Source organism: Diabrotica undecimpunctata, chromosome 7 (assembly GCF_040954645.1).
Source record: "Diabrotica undecimpunctata isolate CICGRU chromosome 7, icDiaUnde3, whole genome shotgun sequence".
Classification (NCBI taxonomy): Eukaryota; Metazoa; Arthropoda; class Insecta; order Coleoptera; family Chrysomelidae; genus Diabrotica; species Diabrotica undecimpunctata.
In genome coordinates, this window is record NC_092809.1 from 75,725,149 (window position 1) to 75,748,434 (window position 23,286).

Here is a 23,286-nt window from a genome sequence, read left to right on the forward strand (position 1 = left end):
AATTCTTAAAAGTGTAGGGAGTTTATGTAAAAAATTAACAGATGTTAACCTTATGTGAGACATTGACATGGTAAAAAACAAATGTGCAGTTGAGTGGTATTAGAAAAGAAATTTAGTTGTAAAAAATTGTCTTTGATAGACAACCAACGTTTCTTTTGGATTTAACAAGAGACTTTAAAAAAGGCGGGGTAACAGTTGTTGGAAGTCTCCTTTGCATGTGCATATTCTTGTCTTTATTTCGAACCCTAAAATCTCTCGAAATTCTCCAAAATCGAAAAAATCCCGAAAATAAAATGATTTACTTCTCGTTTTAACAAATTCTTTCTACCACACTTGGTATGTATGAATTAGGAATAACAAGTTCTTTTCAAATCTGCAAAAATATACTGGTGTCCCATTTAAATTACATAAGTTGAAGGTATTTCCCATCAAACCGGAAGTAGAGTAGCAAAAAAAATATGGCATCAGATTCTTTGTATGTCATTGTGCTTGCATGGAAAATATTATAATTATTATCTTTTTCGTTTTAAAGCTATTTACTTGGTTACATACTTTATTCCAAATCTGTATCTGTATTGTAATTTCATGAATTATATTTGCTATTCTTATAGTACAGTACATTAAACTAATTGAAATAAGTAATAAAGTAGAAATAGATGAAAGAGGAAACCACTATTTTCTGAACAAATATTGGAACCGTATTGAAGGTGAATCAGAAATTCAAATTATATTATTGTAGAAAGAGGATTCAGTACATAATCAGAACATCACAGTAGAGTAGACAAGAAGGGTTGAAATTATCGGAATCATACTGAATAACATCAGCTCCGCCGACAACGAAATCAAAAACTACAAGACCGAATGGAAGCTACGACTAAACTTCTAGTGACACCCAGGTTTCATTAGCCTTTCTCAAACATATTGACCTGGGTCTTAACATCTTTCAGGTCGCCGAAAGACTCGTTTACCTACAATTCAAAACCCAATGGGAACCCTGAATCTAGGCATGGATTAGTTCTTCTAAAAATATAAAGGATTAGAGAACACACAGAAGCTTGAATTTCTATTATAGTGAGTTCAACTACAACTAACCTAAAGAATACTGCAACTAGTACATCACACTTCATGTGTCTTTTACTTCACAATTTCCCCAAAAAATATAGCTATAAAAAATAAATTATACTACAAAACTTGTACAACATGTATAAATATATACATGGCAATATACATAATATTTACAATGAAATAAGGCAATATTTACAGGTGTGAATAAAAAATTATACAGTCACCAAGATACTCCCTCAAAAATAAAACAAAATAACAAAAATCATTCTTAAAAAAACAAATTCACAGTAAAGAAGCAAATGAAAACTCACCTTCCTCAATACAAGTGTTCGGTCGCCCTGAGATTCATCGTCATCTGGAGTTGGAGGTAGCGGTCTGTTGGGAGCACTTGAGGAACTTGATCCGGATCCCGCAGTGGCTCCTGGACTTGATACACTCGCTGTCCCTTCTGGAACTACACCTAGACCGGCTCTGTAAGAGAATTCGGGACTAACAAAAGAAAAGAAAAAAACGAAAGGAAACAAAAGTAAATAAAAATTTATAATAAACAAAATGTAAATAAGTTTTTTTTTTTGGAGAAGTTAATTAAAAAATAATTAATAAAAACATAGTAATTTTTAAAATTAAATATGATTATAAAAATGGGAGGAAGGGGAATAAAATTGAGTGTTAGTATTTGCTTATCGGTGCGTTTATAAAATTAACGAGAAAATTTATTTAAAATATATATTTAAAAATTAAGATAATTAAGATAATTAAGAAAAACAACTTGCAAATGTTTTTTAGGATTCGCATATTATTTAATCGAAGAAATTATGACACACTGTTTTTCAAAAAAAATGTTTATTCATAAAATAATATGCTTGAATATAGGTCAGAAATTGGATTGGATATCTGTATATATATATATATATATATATATATATATATATATATATATATATATATATATAATCTTTTACTAATGTAAAATATAAGCAAGGAAGTGATAGTGGACGAAGACCAAATATGTGAAACGACCAAATGTTTCGAAGAGATGCTAAATGGCGGAGTGACTACTGAAGAAAATTATACTGTTCCTAAACCTCAAACAGTAATAGAAGAAATACCAAAGCCCACAAGAGAAGAAATTGAAGAAATAATAAAAGATATGAAAAATCAAAAAAGCCCCAAAGCAAAAAATAAGATTGGTAAAAATGACAATTAGACAAACAATTTGGGTTGTGAAATGCAACGGTACAGTCTCAGAAGAATTCGAAGTGAAAAAAGGTGTTTGCCAAGGAGATCCGTTATCTACCTTGCTATTCAATATAGTTCTAGAAAAAATTGTAAGGGTTAGTGGGATAAATCGGTCCGATACTATTTTATACAAAGAGCACCATTGCTTAAAGATAAAGAAATAATGAATCGAGTGGTATCTTGAGACAGGTTTGTGTTTGTTTGCGTTGATCAAGATCTTGCATGTGTAATTGTTTAGCGTGCTTTTTCTTGGATGTAATTACATCGTACGAGGTGTACACCAAAAGTTTTGCACAAATAATAGAAGGAAAACATATTGTTCTTCAAGAGTTCGACTTTAAAATCAGCACACTTTTGCATTCGAGAAACCAATCGTCGAAGCTTCTATGCCAGTCCAAAATAGGTATCTCAGAAATGAGACTTTTGTATGCCTCGACCGTCTCATAGTTTGTTTTTTATTCTGAGGAACGCAAAGCCATCACACGGTTCCAAGTCCTCAGCACTAGGGAGTGCACCAAATTGATGTTTTTCGCCTATAAATAGTCAGATGTTACATGCAACTTACTGCAAATAAAAGCCGTGTGGGAGCTGGCATTAATAGTGTCCTTTACTCACCACTAAAGGTCGAAGCACTTAATGATTTTTAACGTTATCATAATTAAGTACAATTCATTAAATCTTTACTAGTTTTTTAAATTCATATTTTTTTGCTCAAAGTCTATACTCACAGCGGTTTGGGAGGATCGCTAGCCAACAGCGTTCCATCATTCCTTACTCTACCATTGTCTTCTGGTTCGGAATCAGTCTCACTATCAACTAAACTATCAATATTATTGCCGCCTTGATTGGTCGGTGTATGATTCACCGCTGAGCTTGGAGTTGTAACGTTGTTATTAGATGCCGATTGTGATTGCTTATAGTTTCTGTTTCGGGGTGGTGCCTCGGGTTGGTTCGTTTGTTGTACGCCGAGTTCGTTCAAATGAGCAGCCAGAGCATCCAGTTCCTAAAAGAGATGTAATTAAGTTTGGTAACATTCAAGTAAATGAATATGTGCGAAAGCAAACAACAAGCTTTTTACATAATAAGCTGTTTAAAGCATATTACAAAAAACAAAATGCAATAAATAGTGGTGAAATATAGTAACATAGTTATAATATTCCATACTATAATGTACAATAATTAGAGTCATCGAACAAAAACTAATTATGAGTAGTCTATGGAATAATAAACGCTTTTTGGGATTTTAGCCACTTGCACAGACTGACATATAGATAACCTAACTTATTTAGTTAGAATTTAATAAAATTTGAATACAATAATATGTTTGTAAACAACGTTCATATTAACAAAGATACTGACATCAATGTCCCGCACTGACATTTATTATTTGTAAGACTACTGAGATGCCAATCATTTGCTTTTAAGTGTAAAATCCACAACCTCCTCAGTTACAGTCTTGTTCGTTGGCTACAATGACGTTTAATATATAGACCCAGCTAATAGTGAATATAGTGTCACAAACATGATTCCCTTTGTTGTTGTTTACTTTGTTTGTTGTTTTGATACGAAGTTACACGAAACGTTCACGATTTTTTACGAAGTTGAGACATAATCAAAAGATCATTTTGTTTATATATACATCATTGGTCATGTTTGTCATTATTTGTTTTTTTTTTATTTAAAATTTTTGACGGTCATTTTAACTGGCATTAACAATTTCTTTCACCGAAACATCACTTTTCAGTAATGAATAGTGTCACTTTGTCATAATTTTTGTCATAAATAAGTCATTTTTAAAATGTATATTGTTTTATAAATAGTAGGTTATGTAAAAAAATTATTTAAAAATTCCTTTGTAAGAGGTATAATAATAAAAACCCTATCGGGCTACATCACAGAACGTTTTCGGAATAACTATTCTATCATCAGTGCTATCTGGATGTACATGTTTGAAGCCACTAAATATGTGGGTAAAAACCCTTTAAATATAGTTTGATTAACTTTGAGTTAAGTCTTTGATAATTAAAAATAAGGATATTTAAGTTACAATAAGAATTGATTACCTAGCAACGTAAGACTCTACTTTATTTGCTAGTCCATTCTGTCTAGAAACCATATCGAAAAATCCTGAATTTCCATTTCTCATTTTATAAATTTGATACCAACAACTCTTTTACTCAATTCCCATTAGACCAGGGTCGATAATTTTTGAAACCAAAAAAAATTATAGTAGAATGAAACCTATAGTAGAATGAATAAACCTAAAAATGGAAGAAAAAATAAATTCCACTCCATCCGAGGCCGGGAAGTGGGAGGAGGTGAGTTTTTAAGGGTAAAAATCGGTTTATCGCGATTTTCGACGAAACTACAAGTGCTATGGAAAAAAGTTGAATGGCAAAGTTGTAGGTAACAAAAAGATCTACAACTTTTGTATTTACACTTTTTTCACATAACCTTAAAATTTTTGTGGAAACAAAAAACTTTCAGCTTTTTTAAAAAAGTCGGTGGGCTTTTTGTTCGTTGAAATCTCTACTTTCCGATAGTGTAATAAAAATATTGTTACGATAAATATATACTGGCCTAAATATATGATGACTAATAATTCTGTTTTGTTGTAGAAATTTGGCGAAGGATCTAGGTTCAAATTATGGTGAATCCTCCAATCTAGATGCTTCTCGATTTTTCGATGCAAGACAATGCGATCTTTCGATGCTGTTCTAGTATATCAGGATTTCGTATATAAATACGACATTTTTATATGGAGGGACAGTTAATACTCAAGACCCGCGCTCGCGAATTTGTACGTACGGATATAATAAATTATTGTCAGATAAGTTAATATAAATAAAGAAATAAATTAAATCCGTAAGTGTTATAAATATTGAACCTTTTAATAAATTCACAATAAATGGTGTCAGAACAGTGGAATACTTAGATAAATTGCGAAAATAAATTACAAGTGAATATAAAATAAATTGTGAAAATGGCTACGATTTATGAGCTGACAGTGACTAATTTAAGAAGACATCTTGAAGACAGAGAATTAGCTTCTACCGGAAAAAAGGCTGAGTTAGTCCAACGACTAAAGAACGCTTTGCTAGAAGAAGGACTAGATCCAGAGACTTATATATTTGAAGATGCTGTCCTCTCGTCGATTTCGAAAGTGTCTTCTGATGTAGCCAAAGTTTCCGGCGACATCGCATCATTGGAGAACAAAGTATCCGGCGACATCGCTTCTTTAGAAAGCAAAGTTTCTAACGAGATTTCTTCTCTGGAAAGCAAAGTTTCTGCTAACATCTCTAAAGTCACTTCTGAAATATCTGCTCTTGACGATAGAGTGTCTTCGCTAAAAAACCAAGTTGCTGCCGATAAGTTGGCCTTCGAAGAAAAGATTAAAGAGATGGAAAGGAAGATGGAAGAAACAGGGACAGCAGAGAGAGGTAACAATCCGATTACAGTGGAAATAAAAGAAGACGAGACGAAATTTAAGTTGGAGACACGGCCGAAATTTGAAGGAAGTGGAGGTTCTATTCATGTTAAAGTCCCAACTTTCGACGGAAAATCATCATGGAACAACTACATGAAACAGTTCGAATCAGCCGCAAGAGCAAATGGATGGTCTGAAAAAGAAAAGGCTGTAAACCTGACTATCGCTCTTCGAGGAGATGCCTTAGATGTGCTTCAGACCATAGCCGTAGAGGAGACCGATGATTTCGAACAACTGAAGAAGAGGTTAAATATGCGATATGGCCACGAACATTTGGAGCATGTATATCAGTCACAGCTTAAAAATCGTAGACAGAAGAAAGAGGAGGCTCTTCAAGAATATGAGGTAGATATTGCCAGATTAGTACGATATGCTTATCCAACAGCTCCCGAAGACATGATGGAAAAATTGGCCGTTCAAACGTTTATTGATGGTCTTCGTGATCATGAAATGCAGAGAACACTACGATTAGCTCGTCACAAGACGCTGGTTGATGTCTTATCCGCCGCCCTCGAATACGAGTCAGCTACGCAGGCCTCTGGCGGGTACAGTAAAGTTAGGACTGTAAAAGAGGAAGGAGATGAAGATAAACTTGACCAGCTCTTTAATTTGATAAAAAGCATGACATGCAAGAAAACGAAGACCATAAAATCAAGAAACTCACCATCGGAAAAACCAGAACGAGTCGGCTTTAGGGGAGCAGCTTCGACCCGGATCTTTTCCAAAGACCCTCTTATACTAATAGCTTCTTTGAAATGTCGTGAAGATAGTGTATATGTAGATGGAGAAATAAATGGTAAAAGACATACGTTGTTGGTGGATACCGGAGCGACCAGAACCATTATACGCCCGACAGTTATAAACAGCCGAAAGAAACTGTTACCAACGAGGTTACGACTTCGGACCGCTACAGGTGAAAATGCCAACATTCATGGAGAAATCCAGGTACAATTGGGAATTGGGGCAGAAAAGTTTGTCCATACTGTTATAGTTGCTGACATCGAAGAGGATGTTATATTAGGAATGGACGTAATGAATATGCATGGATTCCAATTGGATTTTAAGAATAAGGTAATCAAAGTTGGCAACGAGGAGGTATTTCTCCATCCACATAATGACAACACTGTGCAAGCAGCCATTACAGAAGATACAGTCGTGCCTGCGAGAAGCGAAACGATCATAGTAGCGCGACTACAGGGAATTGTAGACGAAGGGAGACCTGTTATGATGGAGCCTTGGAACCACGACGATGAGGTTGGCCGTGGAATCATAATTGGAAAGGAATTGGTGACTTCGGCTAAAGAAATTCCTGTGAGACTTATCAATGTCAACGACTACCCAGTGACCATAAAGAAAGAGACAAAAGTAGGAACTTGTGTACCTGTGACATCCATAATCCGTCAGGCGACAACATCTGATAATTCCAACGATAAATTCGACCAAATGGTTGCAGTTGCAGGACAGTCTCTAAATCAGATGGAGAAAAGGAAATTAAGGGAATTTCTTCGGCAGTATCGTGATATTTTCGTACCGAAAGGAGGAAAGACGGGAAGAACTACGGTTGTTAAGCATAAAATTGATACTGGTAATGCTAAGCCAATTCGTCAAACAGCTCGACGATTACCACAGGCGAAAAGAGAGGAAGCTGAAACGATTGTTCAGGAAATGAAGAAAGACGGGGTGATAGAACCTTCTACGAGCCCATGGGTCTCTCCGGTGGTCCTGGTTAAGAAGAAAGACGGAACGAGGAGGTTCTGTGTGGATTACCGTTTGCTGAACAACGTTACCAAGAAAGATAGTTATCCTCTGCCTCGGATCGATGACACATTGGACACATTGGCTGGAAGTAAATTGTTTTCTACTTTGGATTTGAAGTCTGGATACTGGCAGGTAGAAATGGACCCAGTAGATAAAGAAAAGACTGCCTTCACCACAGGATCTGGATTGTGGCAATTCAACGTTATGCCATTTGGACTCTGTAATGCTCCTGCGACATTTGAGAGGCTTATGGAAAATGTGTTGAGAGGGTTATCTTGGAAAACATGCCTGGTTTATTTAGATGACATAATCGTCTTGGGGGAGACATTCGAAGATCATTTGAGGAATTTAGAAAACGTTTTTAATCGACTTAAAGCTGCCCAATTGATGCTAAACCCCAAGAAGTGCCAGCTATTTCAAGGTAAAGTCAATTATCTGGGTCATATAGTCAGTAAAGAAGGAGTGGCCGTGGATAAGGGAAAAATCGATTCCATTAAGGAATGGCCAAAACCAACTGACAAACATCAAGTGAGAAGTTTTCTTGGACTATGTACTTACTACCGGAGGTTTATTAAGAAGTTTGCAGATATCGCTAAGCCATTAACGCGACTTACAGAGGAATCAAGAGAATACCGCTGGGATATAGACTGCCAAAATGCCTTTGAAACGTTGAAAAAGCATTTAATAACAGCACCAATTTTGGGGTATCCACTGCCAGTAGGAGAGTTCATCTTAGATACGGATGCAAGTAATGTGGGAATTGGAGGAGTGCTGTCTCAGATTCAAGGAGGACAGGAACGAGTCCTCGGATATTTTAGTAAAGTTCTTTCAAAACCAGAACGGACTTATTGCGTCACGAGAAGAGAACTTCTGGCAGTAGTGAAATCAGTAGAGCACTTCTATCAATATCTCTATGGCAGAAAGTTTCTAATCCGAACCGACCATGCCGCCCTTAAGTGGTTGATGCAGTTTAAGAATCCAGAGGGTCAGATAGCCAGGTGGATCGAACGACTCCAAGAATACGATTTTAAGATTGAGCACCGGGCCGGAGTTAGCCACAGAAACGCTGATTCTCTTTCCAGAAGGCCATGCCCAGCAGAGTGTTCCCACTGCAACAAAACGGAATCCAAGGAAGCAGCAGTGCTAAGAACGACGATTGTCAACGACGACTGGACGCCTACTAAGATAAGGGAAGAACAAGAGAGAGATCCAGTTATACAGAAAATCCGAAAATGGAAAGAGGAAAACCGTCGACCACCTTGGCAGGAAATATCAAACCTATGCTCAGTAGTTAAGACGTATTGGGCCCAGTGGGACTCATTTATCATCGAAGATGGCTTGCTCAAACGAGTCCTGGAAAATGATGACGGTTCAGAGAAGAGAAGACAGTTGGTGATCCCAAAGAGCAGAATAGCCGAAGTACTTCGTCAGTTACACGACAGTCCATCGGGAGGGCATTTTGGGGTAAAGAAAACCCTTCAGCGAATTCGGGAACGGTTTTATTGGATGAACAGTTCCGACGACGTAAAAGACTGGTGTAAGAAATGTACTATTTGTGCTACGAGTAACGGGCCTCACCGAAAAAGGAGAGCTCCTATGAGACAATATAATGTTGGAAGCCCGTTTGAAAGAATAGCTTTGGACATCGCTGGGCCATTTCCAGAAAGTGAAAATGGAGGCAAGTACATGTTGGTAGTAATGGATTACTTTACTAAGTGGGTCGAGATTTACGCACTTCCAGACCAGAAGGCCGCCACCGTTGCAGATAAGTTGATCCAAGAATATATCAGCCGATTTGGAGTGCCTTTGGAGATCCATAGTGACCAAGGCAGGAACTTCGAAAGCGATCTATTCCAAGGAATATGTGATAGACTAGGCATGAAGAAAACAAGAACTACCGCGTATCATCCGCAATCGGATGGTATGGTAGAACGAATGAATAGGACAGTTGGCAAGTATTTGACAAAGATGGTGTCCGATCATCAGCGAGACTGGGACCAATACCTTCCGTTCTTCACAATGGCCTACAGATCTGCTGTTAACGAATCAACAGGCCAGACACCAGCCAAAGTCCTATTCGGACGCGAAATGCGACTACCTTGTGATCTCGAGTTTGGATGTAAACCTGGAGAAGATGTAGCAGGTGAAGATTATGTGATCGAATTACGAAGAAGAATGGACGATGTACATGAGTTGGTCCGTTCCCACCTTCAGATCGCTAGCGACAGAATGAAGAAACGGTACGATACACAAGCCGAAAAGGGTTGCTTTAAGAAGAACGACAAAGTATGGCTGTATAATCCCAAGAAGCGAAAAGGTTGTTCTCCCAAATTGCAGCAGTTTTGGGAAGGTCCATACCTCATTATGGAGAAGATCAACGATGTCATCTACCGAATAAGCAAGATTCCGAGGGGAAAGCCGATGATAGTACACCATAACCGGTTGGCATCTTTCGAAGGTGACCACGACGTAGATGAAGAAGTGGAAGTAAACCAAGTCCAAGATGTGTCTGACCTCACGTTTGAGGAATTCATGGGTGCCTATGGAGGTACCGGTAAAGCAAGACATGGTGTTACCACTGAAGAAAAGCAAGATCTACTCGCGCTCCCCGATGACTACTCGCTGGCCCTTACCATCCCGGCCAGTATCAAAGATGCACCAGGGTTGGCATCCGTCTTTCGAAGGAAGTTTGGTCGAGTTGCAGAACTTCAATGCCAAGTGCCAGCTCCCGGTAAAACCTTGAAACTCCAAGATGCATCACGTTACCTTTTCTACCTGGTAACAAAAGACACTGCCCGTGACCAACCTACCTACCGAGATGTATGGGAAGCCTTACTTCAATTGAGAGAGCACGTACTAGAGTCCGACGTGCAAAAGTTAGCCATGCCAAAGTTGGAGTGCCGCCAATTAGATTGGAGGGTTATCCGAAATATGGTGGAGGAGATCTTCAAAGACACCGAAGTCCAGGTGTTAGTCTGTTGCAATCCGCTAAGTACCTTGTGCGGAGAGAAAACCGTCCCTTGTCATTTTTATACAACTGGAAGTTGTAAAAGAGGGTCCAGTTGCCGATACCAGCATACAGTTCCGGTTCCAGTCCCGACAAGGTTCCAGAAGGAACCATCTTTTAAGAGGGGGGCAATGTTACGATAAATATATACTGGCCTAAATATATGATGACTAATAATTCTGTTTTGTTGTAGAAATTTGGCGAAGGATCTAGGTTCAAATTATGGTGAATCCTCCAATCTAGATGCTTCTCGATTTTTCGATGCAAGACAATGCGATCTTTCGATGCTGTTCTAGTATATCAGGATTTCGTATATAAATACGACATTTTTATATGGAGGGACAGTTAATACTCAAGACCCGCGCTCGCGAATTTGTACGTACGGATATAATAAATTATTGTCAGATAAGTTAATATAAATAAAGAAATAAATTAAATCCGTAAGTGTTATAAATATTGAACCTTTTAATAAATTCACAATAATATACATTACTATGGGCAAAAAAACGCAAAAAAACTCGAATCGAAATTTTTTTTTTCATCATTATGTACAATTTTGAGATATTTATTAAAATTAACACTGTAATTACTCATGTTGCGTAAGATTTCATGGTACATTGACAAATAAAAAAATTATAATTGAAATACGGACGGATATGACGATCGAACAAGTTTTGATGAGATTTATGAAAACTCAGGGTGGACTTACACATGATCGTGGTTTGTCTGAAAGTGTTTTAACAAAATTCGTATTAACTATGATCATACTTGTGGAAGTTTGCAATGAAATGGAAGATTTTGTAATGTTTCTTTTGCAACTACAAAGCAGCCTATTGATTCACGGGAATATAGAATAAAAAGAGATGTAGCTGATTTACAACTATTACATAAATTTTTCAACAGATATGATCCTTTTCCAAATACTGATTACATTATATCAATATTTTCTGGAATTATTGGCAGTTCTTCTGTAAATTGTTACGAAGCGTATGAAAAAGGAAAAAAATCTGTACAAGCTATTGTGGGAATGAATTTTGGCAGTGTCAAATTTAAAAGAAACAACAAAGCCTTGTCTCTAAGAACCATTCAATCTTCCGTTAAAGTAAACGGAGATATTATAGCAATCGATCCGTTATTGCTATTTCAACGAATATCTCTAACGATCGACAGTAAAAAAGATATGGAGACTTATTTACAATACGAACTTGCACCTTTTCCATTGTCACTTTTTACCGAAAATGGTCTCAGGAAAAACGTTAAATCTCAGCTCTACGAATTATTTGTGAGTACAAAGGGACCAACGCATTCTGACGGCATTGTGCATGTCGTCGACGGTGGATTTTTACTACACAAAGTAATTTGGCAGAAAAATGAAACGGTGGAAAAGATCATGAATGTATATTTCCACTATGTCGAAAAACATTATGCAGCAGGCAGCCATTTCGTTTCACACAGATAATTTAGGGATGGTTTAGAGTATTTAAACAAGAATAATATCTGATTCTTCGATAAAAATTCTTCCATCCAAATAGTTTTTTGTCCATGTGTAGATATTATTTAACGTATATTCAACTTTATAGGTTAACAGGCTAATTACCAGACCTATTAACCTGTTGAACCACATATACAAGCTCTTCACTAGGTTAGTGACATCAAGATTGGAGAAAAAAATTAGATTTCTACCAACCGAGAGAGCAGCTAGAATTCCGATCAAATTATGGTACCAATGACCACTTCCATACAGTAAAGACACTCATTGAAAAATCTATAGAATACAAACAAACCTCTTGTCCTCACTTTCATAGATTTTCATAAAGCGTTCGACACGATCGAAATAGACAGCCTTATAGAAGCAATTACTGAAAGCAGGATTGACCATGGGTGTAGTGAACTTATTTACAATATTTACAAAAATGCCACTATGACTGTTAAGATACACGATAAAACCCGACCAATAAAAATAACACGTGGGATAAGGCAAGGAGATAAATTGTCACCAAAATTATTCATAACGGCATTAGAGTATACCTGTAAGATGGTCAAATGGAACCACAGAGGTAACAATAGACGGCGAAAAGCTTTGTATTTTTTTTAGCTTTTTTTTATTTATTTGTATCACAAAAAATTTAATATTGTTCTGAAGCTATTTTCTTGTGGCATTTTAAATTAATTACTATTTAACTGGGAATAAGCCACAATTAAAGGTTAAAATACGTTTATTGACGTTTCAATTTCCACTTCGGAAATCGTTCTCAAAATACAAACGTTTGTATTTTGAGAACGATTTCCGAAGTGGAAATTGAAACGTCAATAAACGTATTTTAACCTTTAATTGTGGCTTATTCCCAGTTAAAAAGTAATTAACAAAAAATTTATTTAAAAATTCTTTGCAAAATGTTTGCAATAATAAAAAATTCCGTTAGATGTTTTTTAAACTATTTTATAATAATTCCTTCTTAAAGAGGCCGCTTTATTATTGCCAGTAAAAGAGAATCGCTACCACTCGTCCACTCAGGGTCAAAAATCAAATCGTTTCTTCATCTAAAACATCAAAAATCATTATAGGTAGTTTTTTTCTATATAAATAGACCTAAACTTCCAAATGTTGTCATTTTTCATCTGAAGCAAGATGTAACAATGTTAGCCGAGAGACCCATTGTTTAATTGGGTAAGTTATATTATAATTATCTTCTTTATTTTTGTATTACTTACTAGTTACTATTTGTTACTAATTACAGGGTTCCAAATTCGACCGGTTTCACCACCAATATCGTTCTTAATTACGACTTGTATTTCTCAAACCGTATCAATTCTACAATGTCGGAGTACTTGGTCAACCCTAATCTTATTAATAGTAATAAACCAGTTGGGGACTTCGTTCAATGTGAGGCCGAGAAATGCTGTTAACAGGTACTTTCCACCTTTGTATTTGATTTAAAAGATAATACAATATTGCCGATTTCGAAAACAGTACCTATTGATTATTATTTACATTATATTTAACATACACACATTTAGTTTTTAAATCCAATTGATTAACACCACATTTTATTCGGATTTTCAATAGATTTATATTATTTAGGTATGTTATTTAATTCATATTATGTATTCTGCTATTTTTTTATTGCATTACTTTGACATACAGTTAATCCATTCCAAAAAGGACTTTTGTTCTTTTCCTTAATTCATTTTCCTTCGAGTCATTCAAATCGTTTTATGGAAACTTAAGCTGAAGACTTCGTGGTACTCGTATATGACATTACAATGACAAAACGCAATATCAGTATAAATAACTTTCTCAATAACCGCTAACATTACAATTTTAGTGGTCGTTGCTTTGTGTAGTACTAATACTTTTAAGAAACGTGGTCGATTTTACCATAAATCTAAATACAACCTGCGTGAGTAACTTTTTTCACTCGTCTTGATTTTGTGCACTTTTATTTTGACGGAAACAGTAAATTTTGAACCATAACAAGAACTATTTAAGACAGTTACTATATAGTATAAAAAAAAATTTATTATTTAGTCCAATTAATTGAAATTGATACAGTACGTTAAGTTTTGATAGATATTACACACTACATACGGAACTAAAATTCTCAACATTGCCTCTCCGATCTACTTAATTGTAATTCTTCGATCCCATCCGATACCTAGAAAGAAAACGAGAAAACGAAAACCATTTAGGAACACATAACAATGCATGGGATATACACCTCCGTCCGTCGATTTTTGTTTTCATAAGTATGCCTGGTTTATTTCTTGTAACATAAACTCGATAAAAATACACTGACCTTTATAAGGTGGCGCATTTATATCGGTTTTTAATACCGTGAACAATTTTTTGTGGTTGAATTAAAAATAAAAGCGCATTTATTTAACAAGAAAACAAAAAATATACTCTTTAAAAGATAAAAAATAATTCCTAATAAAATAAGAAATAATTCTTTAAGTCCTACAGTAATGATTCTGTACAGTTCTAAATATTTGACATTCTACGGCTGAACAGTATCCCAATCTGTCATAAAAACTTCTGCGGACTGATGAAAGAGTTTCTGCTGTAACAGAATTGGAGACTTCTCTTATTCAGTTTTTTAATTCATCAAAATTTTGGGCTCTAGCCTCAGGATGATCGTAGATGATGCTTTTTAAATGTGTCCAAAAAAGAAGTCCATACGTGTAAGATCAGGAGATCGCGCAGGCCACTTAATATCGCCTGTTCCACTGATAACTCAATTCGGGAAAATATTCCCTAATTATTCGACCGTCGTCGTTAACTGAACAGCCGTCCAGATTTACATCAGGAACATTGAAAATAGCGGGAAGAACATGATTCTGTAACAAATCTACTATTCAAGTTACCCTCAATAAAAAATTGACCTATTATGTGGTCTCCTAAAAACTCAAACTTTTTAACAATATTATGAATTGACTGTACGCAAGGAATTGGTTTCCCCTAAAAAAACACAGAAAATAAAACTACACACTGTTGTCCAGAATTACCACTATAAGACAATTTTATTATTTGAACCTTTTCTATGGGCGTACAAACAGACATGTTGTTTACAAAAATAAACTAAAAATCTACTCTGTTATTGCTTTAAACAACTACGGTATAATGACAAATTATTGGCGACGGGTCAACAGAGCTCAACGGCGCACAGTGTTGCCATTTATAGGGTGTATACCTAATTTAAAACTTAACGTACTGTATATACTCACATATATGTTAAAACAGTCACAGTACTAATACCAAAAGAAAAAGAAAAATGGTGATAGAAAAATAAAACAAAAACCTACCTCAGGCTTACGTGCAGGACCCTGCTGTAAGAGGTGACAAATGGACATGAAATAAACAGAAGAGCTAAATTAGAAAGAAAGCAGTGCTACCAAACAAAAATTAAAATCAGAAAAATGAAAAAGTATTTACTAATATTTAAATATCAGTATTTTTTAAATATAAGTCGAGTTATTAGTTTTTACAATCTCTATCCAGAAATAAGTGTAAGATTTGGATTTTTTAACTTTTAAAATTCATTTTAATATTTTCTGCACTTGCAGATATTTACAGTAAAAAAATGTATTGAAATTTCTTTTATAATATATATATATATATATATATATATATATATATATATATATATATATAATTTTTTTATATACAAAACAATAAATTAGTCCAAGAATTAGTGTAGCCAATCAATTCAACATTACAATATTATATAAAATAAAAATACATTCCATGTTTCACCACACTGTGACTTCTTTAAATGTTAAGATACAATATTTTTATATTGTATCTTACAATATAAAAACAATATACAATTATTTTACTCTTGTTGTATTAACTATATTTGCCTAAGTTGTTGTTTATTCTTAAAGCTGGTGTCATTCCTTTCTTTTTTATGTGTTTGACTACTTTTGTTGATATCTTGCCTGTATATGCAATCAAGTAGAAGGTACTGGATTTTTTCTCTGATGGTGGAAATACTAATTTCAGATAATAACCCTGAGATAGCTAAGAGATTCGAGGAAAGTCTCGAAAGCAAGCTGGAAGTCTGCACGGATGTTATAGTTGAAGATATTAACAACTATTGGAGGCAGTGTAGAGCCAGATTGGAAAAAGTGGCAACTGAAGTTATCGGAAAGCAAAAACGTAAACAATTAAGGTCAGACTGGTACGATGAGGAATGCGCACAAGCAGCGCAAAGAAAAAATCAGGCATATAGAAGACTCCAAGAGCTAAGAACAAAACAGAGGAAAAGTATAGGCAGCTGAGACGAGAAGAAAAACGAATACTTAAAAGAAAGAAAGAAAGAAAAGAAAAGAAAGAGCATATAGAGAGCCAACTAAAAGAATTAAAGAACTATAAGGCACAAGCAGAAACGTGAAAGTTCTACAAGAGGATTAACCAGAACAGGAAAGAATTCAAACCTAGATTATCAATCGTTAGAAATAGAACAGGGGAGATCATTGGTGATCAAGACCAGATACTAGAAAGATGGGCAGAAAACTTCGAGGAAGGGCTAAATATAAGAGGTGAGACAGGGCTCCACGAATCAGAAATCCAACTCGAGGACATTGATGACGAAAGAGAGAAAGATAACATCCCAACAGAGGTAGAAGTCATCCAAGCCATACAAAAATTGAAAGAAAACAAAGCTCCTGGGGCAGATGTCATTTCCTCAGAACTTTTAAAGCATGGCAAAAAAAACCTGTCATACTGTATATGTAGACTGGTAGAACTGATCTGGAAGCAAATAAAGTTGCCAGAAGACTGGAATGTAGGTATAATTGTACCTATCCACAAGAAAGGAGATCAAACACTATGTGACAACTACAGAGGAATAACCCTCCTAAACGGCACATACAAAGTTTTGGCATATATTCTTTACGACCGAATATCGGGATATTGTGAAGACATAATAGGTAAATATTAGTGTGGGTTTCGTAAAGAAAGATCAGCGAACGATCAAATATTCCTTCTAAGGCAAGCTCTGGAAAAAACATATGAGTATGGCATTGATACTCATCACCTGTTTGTTGATTTTAGATGTTCCTATGATAGTGTTGAAAGAAACGCACTGTACAAGGCCATGATAGAATTCAGCATACCAATACACTTGGTAAAATTGGTGAAAGCGACCCTCTCAAGAGTCGAGTGTAAAGTTAGAGTGCAAAACCGTTTCCAGAACGTTTCAGTCTCAGATAGGACTTAGACAGAAGGAGACAGCCTATCATGCCTTCTATTCAATATTGCACTAGAGAAAGCGATAAGAGAATCTGGAATAACAACCAGAGGAACTATTATTAATCGCAGTATACAATTACTAGCGTACGCCGATGACATCGACATTATTGCAAGAAAAAAGGCGGACGTGGTCGAATCAAGGCGCTTGAAGCAGCAACAAAAAGAATGGGACTAGAGGTTAACACTAGTAAGACGAAGTATATGAAAGTATCAAATTATGGTACAAGCAGCACAACCCGAAGATCTAACGATCGGAACATATACTTTCGAAGGAGTAAGAGTTTATATACCTAGGCTCACAAATTAATCAGAATAATGCAGTAAGTGCAGAAATTAACAGACGGATATATCTGGCAAATAGAGCCTATTATGGATTAAAAAATTTTTTAACAACAAGCCTAGTTACAAAACGAACGAAACTAGTGATATACAGAACTCTTATCAAGCCGATCCTCACCTACGCTCCGGAAACATGGACGATGACGAGCGTTTAAGATGCTTTGAACGTAAAATCCTCCGGCATATCTACGGAGGAGTACAGGAGGGCGGATTATGGCGTAGACGCTATAATTTCGAACTTTACCGCCTGCATGACAAACCTGATATTATTAGGTCCGTCAAAATAAACCAGCTCCGGTGGTTAGGTCACATAGAGAGAATGAATGAGATGGAGCCGCCAAAACATATTTATAACCAAAGAATAGATGGAGTGAGAAGGAGAGGCAGACCCAGAGCGCGATTTAAGGATCAGTGAGAATGGAGACTTATCCTTGAACAGGCCAAGACCCACCATGGGTTGTGGAGCCAATGATGACTGTTTCCGCTCCATAAGTACGTACAGGTAACACACATTGGTCAAAGATTTTCCTTTTGAGGCATATGGGTAGATCCGATTTAAATACATAGTTTAATTTACCACACGCTGCCCAGGCTAATCCCATGCGACGTGGGAGCTCAAATGTTTGGATATTTGTATATGCTGTAGTCTGCACAATATCCCTTCCATCAACAGCAATATTTCGATTTAGTACCAGATTAGTCATTATTTCCGTCTTGTTCATATTAATCTTTAGTCCGACCTTTAAGGAAGCGTGATATAATTTTTCAAACATTTTTATTGCATCATCCATACGATCAGCTATAAGGATGATGTCATCTGCAAATCTAAAATGACTGAGCATATTACATAGATTAATAGCAATTCCGATGTCAAAGTACAACTTTTGAGATAGAATTAAATATCAATAAGCAAATAGCATAAACAATGGGTACAACGAACAAACAATAAAATTTTAAATCAAAAACTACATAAGAAAGCCCTGAAATTAGTATTTCCACCATCAGAGAAAAAACCCAGTACCTTCTTCTCGCTTACATATACAGGCAAGATATTAACAAAAATAGCCAAAGACATAAAAATGAAAGGAATAACACCAGCTTTCAAAACAAACAACAACTTGGGCAAATATATTAAAAACAACAAGAGCCAAAATAAAAAGCACTTACACGGTGTATACAAACTTAAATATGGCGATTACCCAAAAACTTACATCGGTCAAACTGGTAGAACTTTTACCAAACGTATAGCAGAACATAAAAGGGCTTTCAATAATAGAAATACAGATTCTACATACTCATTTCACCTTCTAGATCATAATCATTTTTTTAATGACGAATTTCAAATTCTTCATATCCAAAATAAAGGCCTTAAGCTATCTTTATTAAAATCTATGGAAATTAACAAATTAAAAATACAGTCATAATTCTGAATGACCAACTTGAGACAAACAGTTCCTCCCTGTAAGTGTAAACACGTATCAAAAATAGATCATTTGAGAAAGGCACTCTGCCGAAACAGCTGTAGTGATAAGATACTATAATAAATTTTGTGGAAGTTTTAAAACAAAGTTTTTATTGTTTTATTGTTATATAAAATGAATTTCCGTCAAGTAACGGTCACATCCATCAATCACATAGATAATGTCCTTACGGACTAAATAGATCATTGTTAAATATTTTTCATAGAAATGGGGTATATAACTGTTACCAGTCTTAATTATAAAATTACAATAAACATTAAGTATTCAGTTTTGTACAATTTGTTACAACTTAGAATCTACAGTGCGGTGAAATGTCATGTATATATTATAAATTTTGCAAAAATATTGTTGGAATTCATTTCTTTTATTTAATCAAATATTTCGATATCCGAGTAAAGAAGAGTAAACCGAATTTGAATCAAGTTTTAAAATTATGTAAGAAAATTTTTTCGGAAATAACACTTAATTCTGTCAGGAAAAAAAAGCCGAATTCGTACACTCTTTCTGGACAGAAATATTCTGTAATGAATTTGAGACGTAATTTTACATGGAAACCAGCTTAATTCTATAGATTTGGACCAAAATTAGTTTAGTGATTTGATATCGCAGAATGTCTTATTGTATTAAAAATTAATACTTTAATGACAAACATTTCTTTTTCAATGAATAAATTACGTATTTATTCTAGTTTGTCGATTATTTTCATTGTTTATTGACTTAAATACTTGTTACTATGTGTACAACTATCGACAACCAAGTAGTTTCGATGTGTGTTCTTTTTTGCTACATTATATAAAAAACTATATTCAACATAGTGTGGAGGAACTGCTTTTATTTTGTGACAATTATTGCCCTGGGTAAAATAAAAACAATACAGTAACCAGAATGTTTATGACATTAGTTAAAACGAGATTTAAAAATGTAACAGTTAAAACTGTTAAAAAACAGATTTATCCCATTAAAAGCACTCATTTTGCGTGGCGATACGGCACAGTTGTCTCCAAACCTGGATATCTTGTTTCCCCCTTTATCAACAGCCCCTTTATTAACACTTTTCACCTTAAAATGCCCAATGCTGGAGCATTGTAAGATGGCCGTCATATAAGGCATATAAGAGCAAGATTCCGATTAAAGAAACCAAAATAAATCATATTAAACGGGTGTTCAAATATATTCCAGAAAACCATCAAACATTTTATAACGAGATTGTTAACTGACCAACTAATAATAAACAGAATTAAGTTATAACCTTTCATTTGTCTGAGTTTTTGCTAAATAAACGTTATTTCTTGAAAAGAGAAGGTTTTATTTTTCTGTAAGTTGTTGAAAGGAGATAAGTGACATGTACCAAAAAAAATTATTCAAAAACAAAAAGAAAGAATGACCTTGTTTTACTCTAATGTAACTACTTATTAATATTTGATTAGATTTATTCAAAAACAAATAATCGGAAATAATTTAGTATACCATTATTATATACCAGAATAGTTTATTGCGTTTTTCTCAAAATTATAAAATGTAACTTATCTCCTTTCCACAATAAACGATTTAAATATAAAAGACATTTGTTAAGCACTGTTGCAACACAAACAGCTTAACAGTTTGTTTGGAAATAGTCTAAATAACGCCTTTAAAGGTTTTACCGAAAAACCGCCTTCTGGTTACGTTAAGAGGGTTCTAATTATTTCGACCACCTAGAAACGATAACTAACGGTACTTAATCCATGTAAATAATTTTTCTATTAAAACCATACTTTCTAAATTGTTTTCATTTTTCCTTTTGGCCACCTAGATGTGAACCACGATTCTACGTGTGTACGAGACCCCCCTAAAAAGGGTAATATTTTTATTTTGCATCTTCAGTTCCCTCGCATATTTTATTTTTGCTTCTTCTCATCTAATTGAAGTCCTAGGGCAGAGGCCACTTTGATCCTAGTTCATTCTAGAACGGAGCCGCTTCGCATCCTAGTTTGGAGGCTCCCTTTAATCCCAGTTTTGAAGACCCTTTTTGTCTCAGTTTAGACGAAGGCCCGTTTCATCCTGGTAGGAAGCCCCATTTTATTCAAGATTCGACTGATATCGAAGCCACCATCAAGTGTTAATCTGATTAACAGATTATCTAAGTTATTGTGAGTACATTGTTCTATTTTAAGTCAAATGATGTTACTTTCATGTTAAGAAAGTTTATTTAACTATATAAGAGACCGAATTTATAATTACGTTATAGAATTTAATATTTAAAATCTTTTTAATAAACATTATTTTTTTATTATTTAATGTTAATTAATATTTTTGTGCAGTCTTAGGTTAGTTAAGACTGTTTTTATGTTTTTATGTATATATAAATTAAGACCTTTTTTATCTCTACATACTTTATATTTGGTTATTTTAAATATATTTTTGATATAAGAAATTTTACGATTTTTTATTTTTATGATACTGCACTTTACTAATATTTTCATTCCGTTTTGATATTCATATCAGTATTTTAGTCTTTCTCTTTGTTTTATGAATATCACATTTGTTTTTTCTTTGCGATTCAAATATTTAGCAACAGTGGCGGCGTTTTTTTGAAGCGTTATTCTCTTCCTTGTACCTCGCCCATAATATACCATTACTGAGCAACGGTGCCTTCTAGTCACATAGTGTATCAGTGCTCTAATTTTGTTCACTATTTATGGTACGAACTCATCTATAAACTAGAAACATACTTCTATAAACGATTAAAAAAAATGAAATAAATCTCAATAAAGAAATCACAATATAAAGTTAAATTTGAATTTTCAAAACTCGTAAGAACATCCAGAAAAGTGTACATATTTAAATATTCTTTCCAATATTTTTTTGAGAATAAACCAATCACTAAATTAATTTTTGGTCAGCACAAAGTGTTAACTGAAATAAATGAAAACTCTGTAAAAATAAATAGTGAGTGTGTTAATTGAGAACGACTTAACATTACAGAAATCTACTAAATGTTTAGTACACAAACTAATATCTAACTCTAAGAGAACATAATCCATACATTATCCACAGTTACGTACCATCGGCTTGAATTGATGCTGCGAATTTCTTTGCTGTTGCTGATTTTGAGACTTCGGTGCACCAAAGTTGTTATCAGGCGGTGGCGGTAAAGGCCTACAACAATATACATCCCTTAATAAAAATAATTTTCCATAACATTTATTAAACAAGTATATATATTTCGCTACACATACACACACACTAGCTTTCTCAAAAGAATAATTTTAAACAAAATATTTTGCTAGCAATTACAACAGTTATATAGCAATTATATCAAAAGGAAGCATTTTATTATTCAGCTTAAGGGGTAGCAAGGGCTAGAAAAGACATTCCATTTATACAGCTATATGGTTATAAAGTGATTCACAAGCAGATATTTTATTTTAAATTATTAATTCGGACCAGTTTTAGGGCATAATTAGGTTTTTTTTGTTTTTTATTCAAAATTTTGAAACTACGGTTTTTATAATTGAAGAGTTTATTGCAACATAATGGTAAGCCACAATGTTACAGAATTCTATTTTATTGCATTATGTATATAAAAAAAACTGTATTAACCTACAGAAAAATTATTGAGTGATTATTGCAGTAGATGGCGGAGTTATTGCTGAATCGTGTTTCGTGTTACTCCAATCACCCGTTTCTGTTCACTTTTTCGCGTAAAACGTGGTAAGCCAAATGAAAATGGCGTCGACTTCACGTACACGTGCTGAATTAAGTGCAGTTTTAAGCGAAAATAGCAGTTTAAATGTGAGTTTTATTGACGATAGTGATGATGGTGTAGCAGACACTAGTCCAGTAGCGATGATTTTTCGTCTAAATCTAGTGAGGTAGGCATTTTTTCTTATTTCTTGGCTTACCATGGTTTTGTAAAAATATATTTCATTTATATTATATGAAAAAATATGGTATGTCATGTGACTTATCGAGTTATTAGTATAAAAATTATGGATGATTCATAAATTCTAGAGTCTAATACAGTCATGTTTTTTGTATTCTAGGATGAATTGCAGTAACTCATACCTATAGTTTCCGGAGGTAACGAGGTAAATACAGAGAAGAAAAAACCATCCAGATGGAGGCAAAGAAATAAGGAAAACTATTATCGAAATGAAAGAAAAAGAAGCCGCAA

General features: G+C 34.6%; 1 protein-coding gene across 10 annotated transcripts in view; it reads right to left on the reverse strand.

Annotated features, from left to right (window-relative positions):
* msn (serine/threonine-protein kinase msn) overlaps nucleotides 1-23,286 on the reverse strand; it is a 212,660-nt gene that overhangs the window by 78,346 nt on the left and 111,028 nt on the right. For 5 of the 10 annotated variants that reach the window (XM_072537568.1, XM_072537563.1, XM_072537562.1 and 2 more), the window contains exons 9-12: nucleotides 22,175-22,268; nucleotides 15,360-15,383; nucleotides 3,033-3,307; nucleotides 1,377-1,554 (exon numbers count right to left, since the gene is read on the reverse strand). In XM_072537568.1, the coding sequence (XP_072393669.1) occupies nucleotides 1,377-1,554; nucleotides 3,033-3,307; nucleotides 15,360-15,383; nucleotides 22,175-22,268 (571 nt within the window). The remainder of the gene's footprint in view (nucleotides 1-1,376; nucleotides 1,555-3,032; nucleotides 3,308-15,359; nucleotides 15,384-22,174; nucleotides 22,269-23,286) is intronic. The other 5 variants (XM_072537572.1, XM_072537566.1, XM_072537565.1 and 2 more) reach the window with 4 other exon arrangements.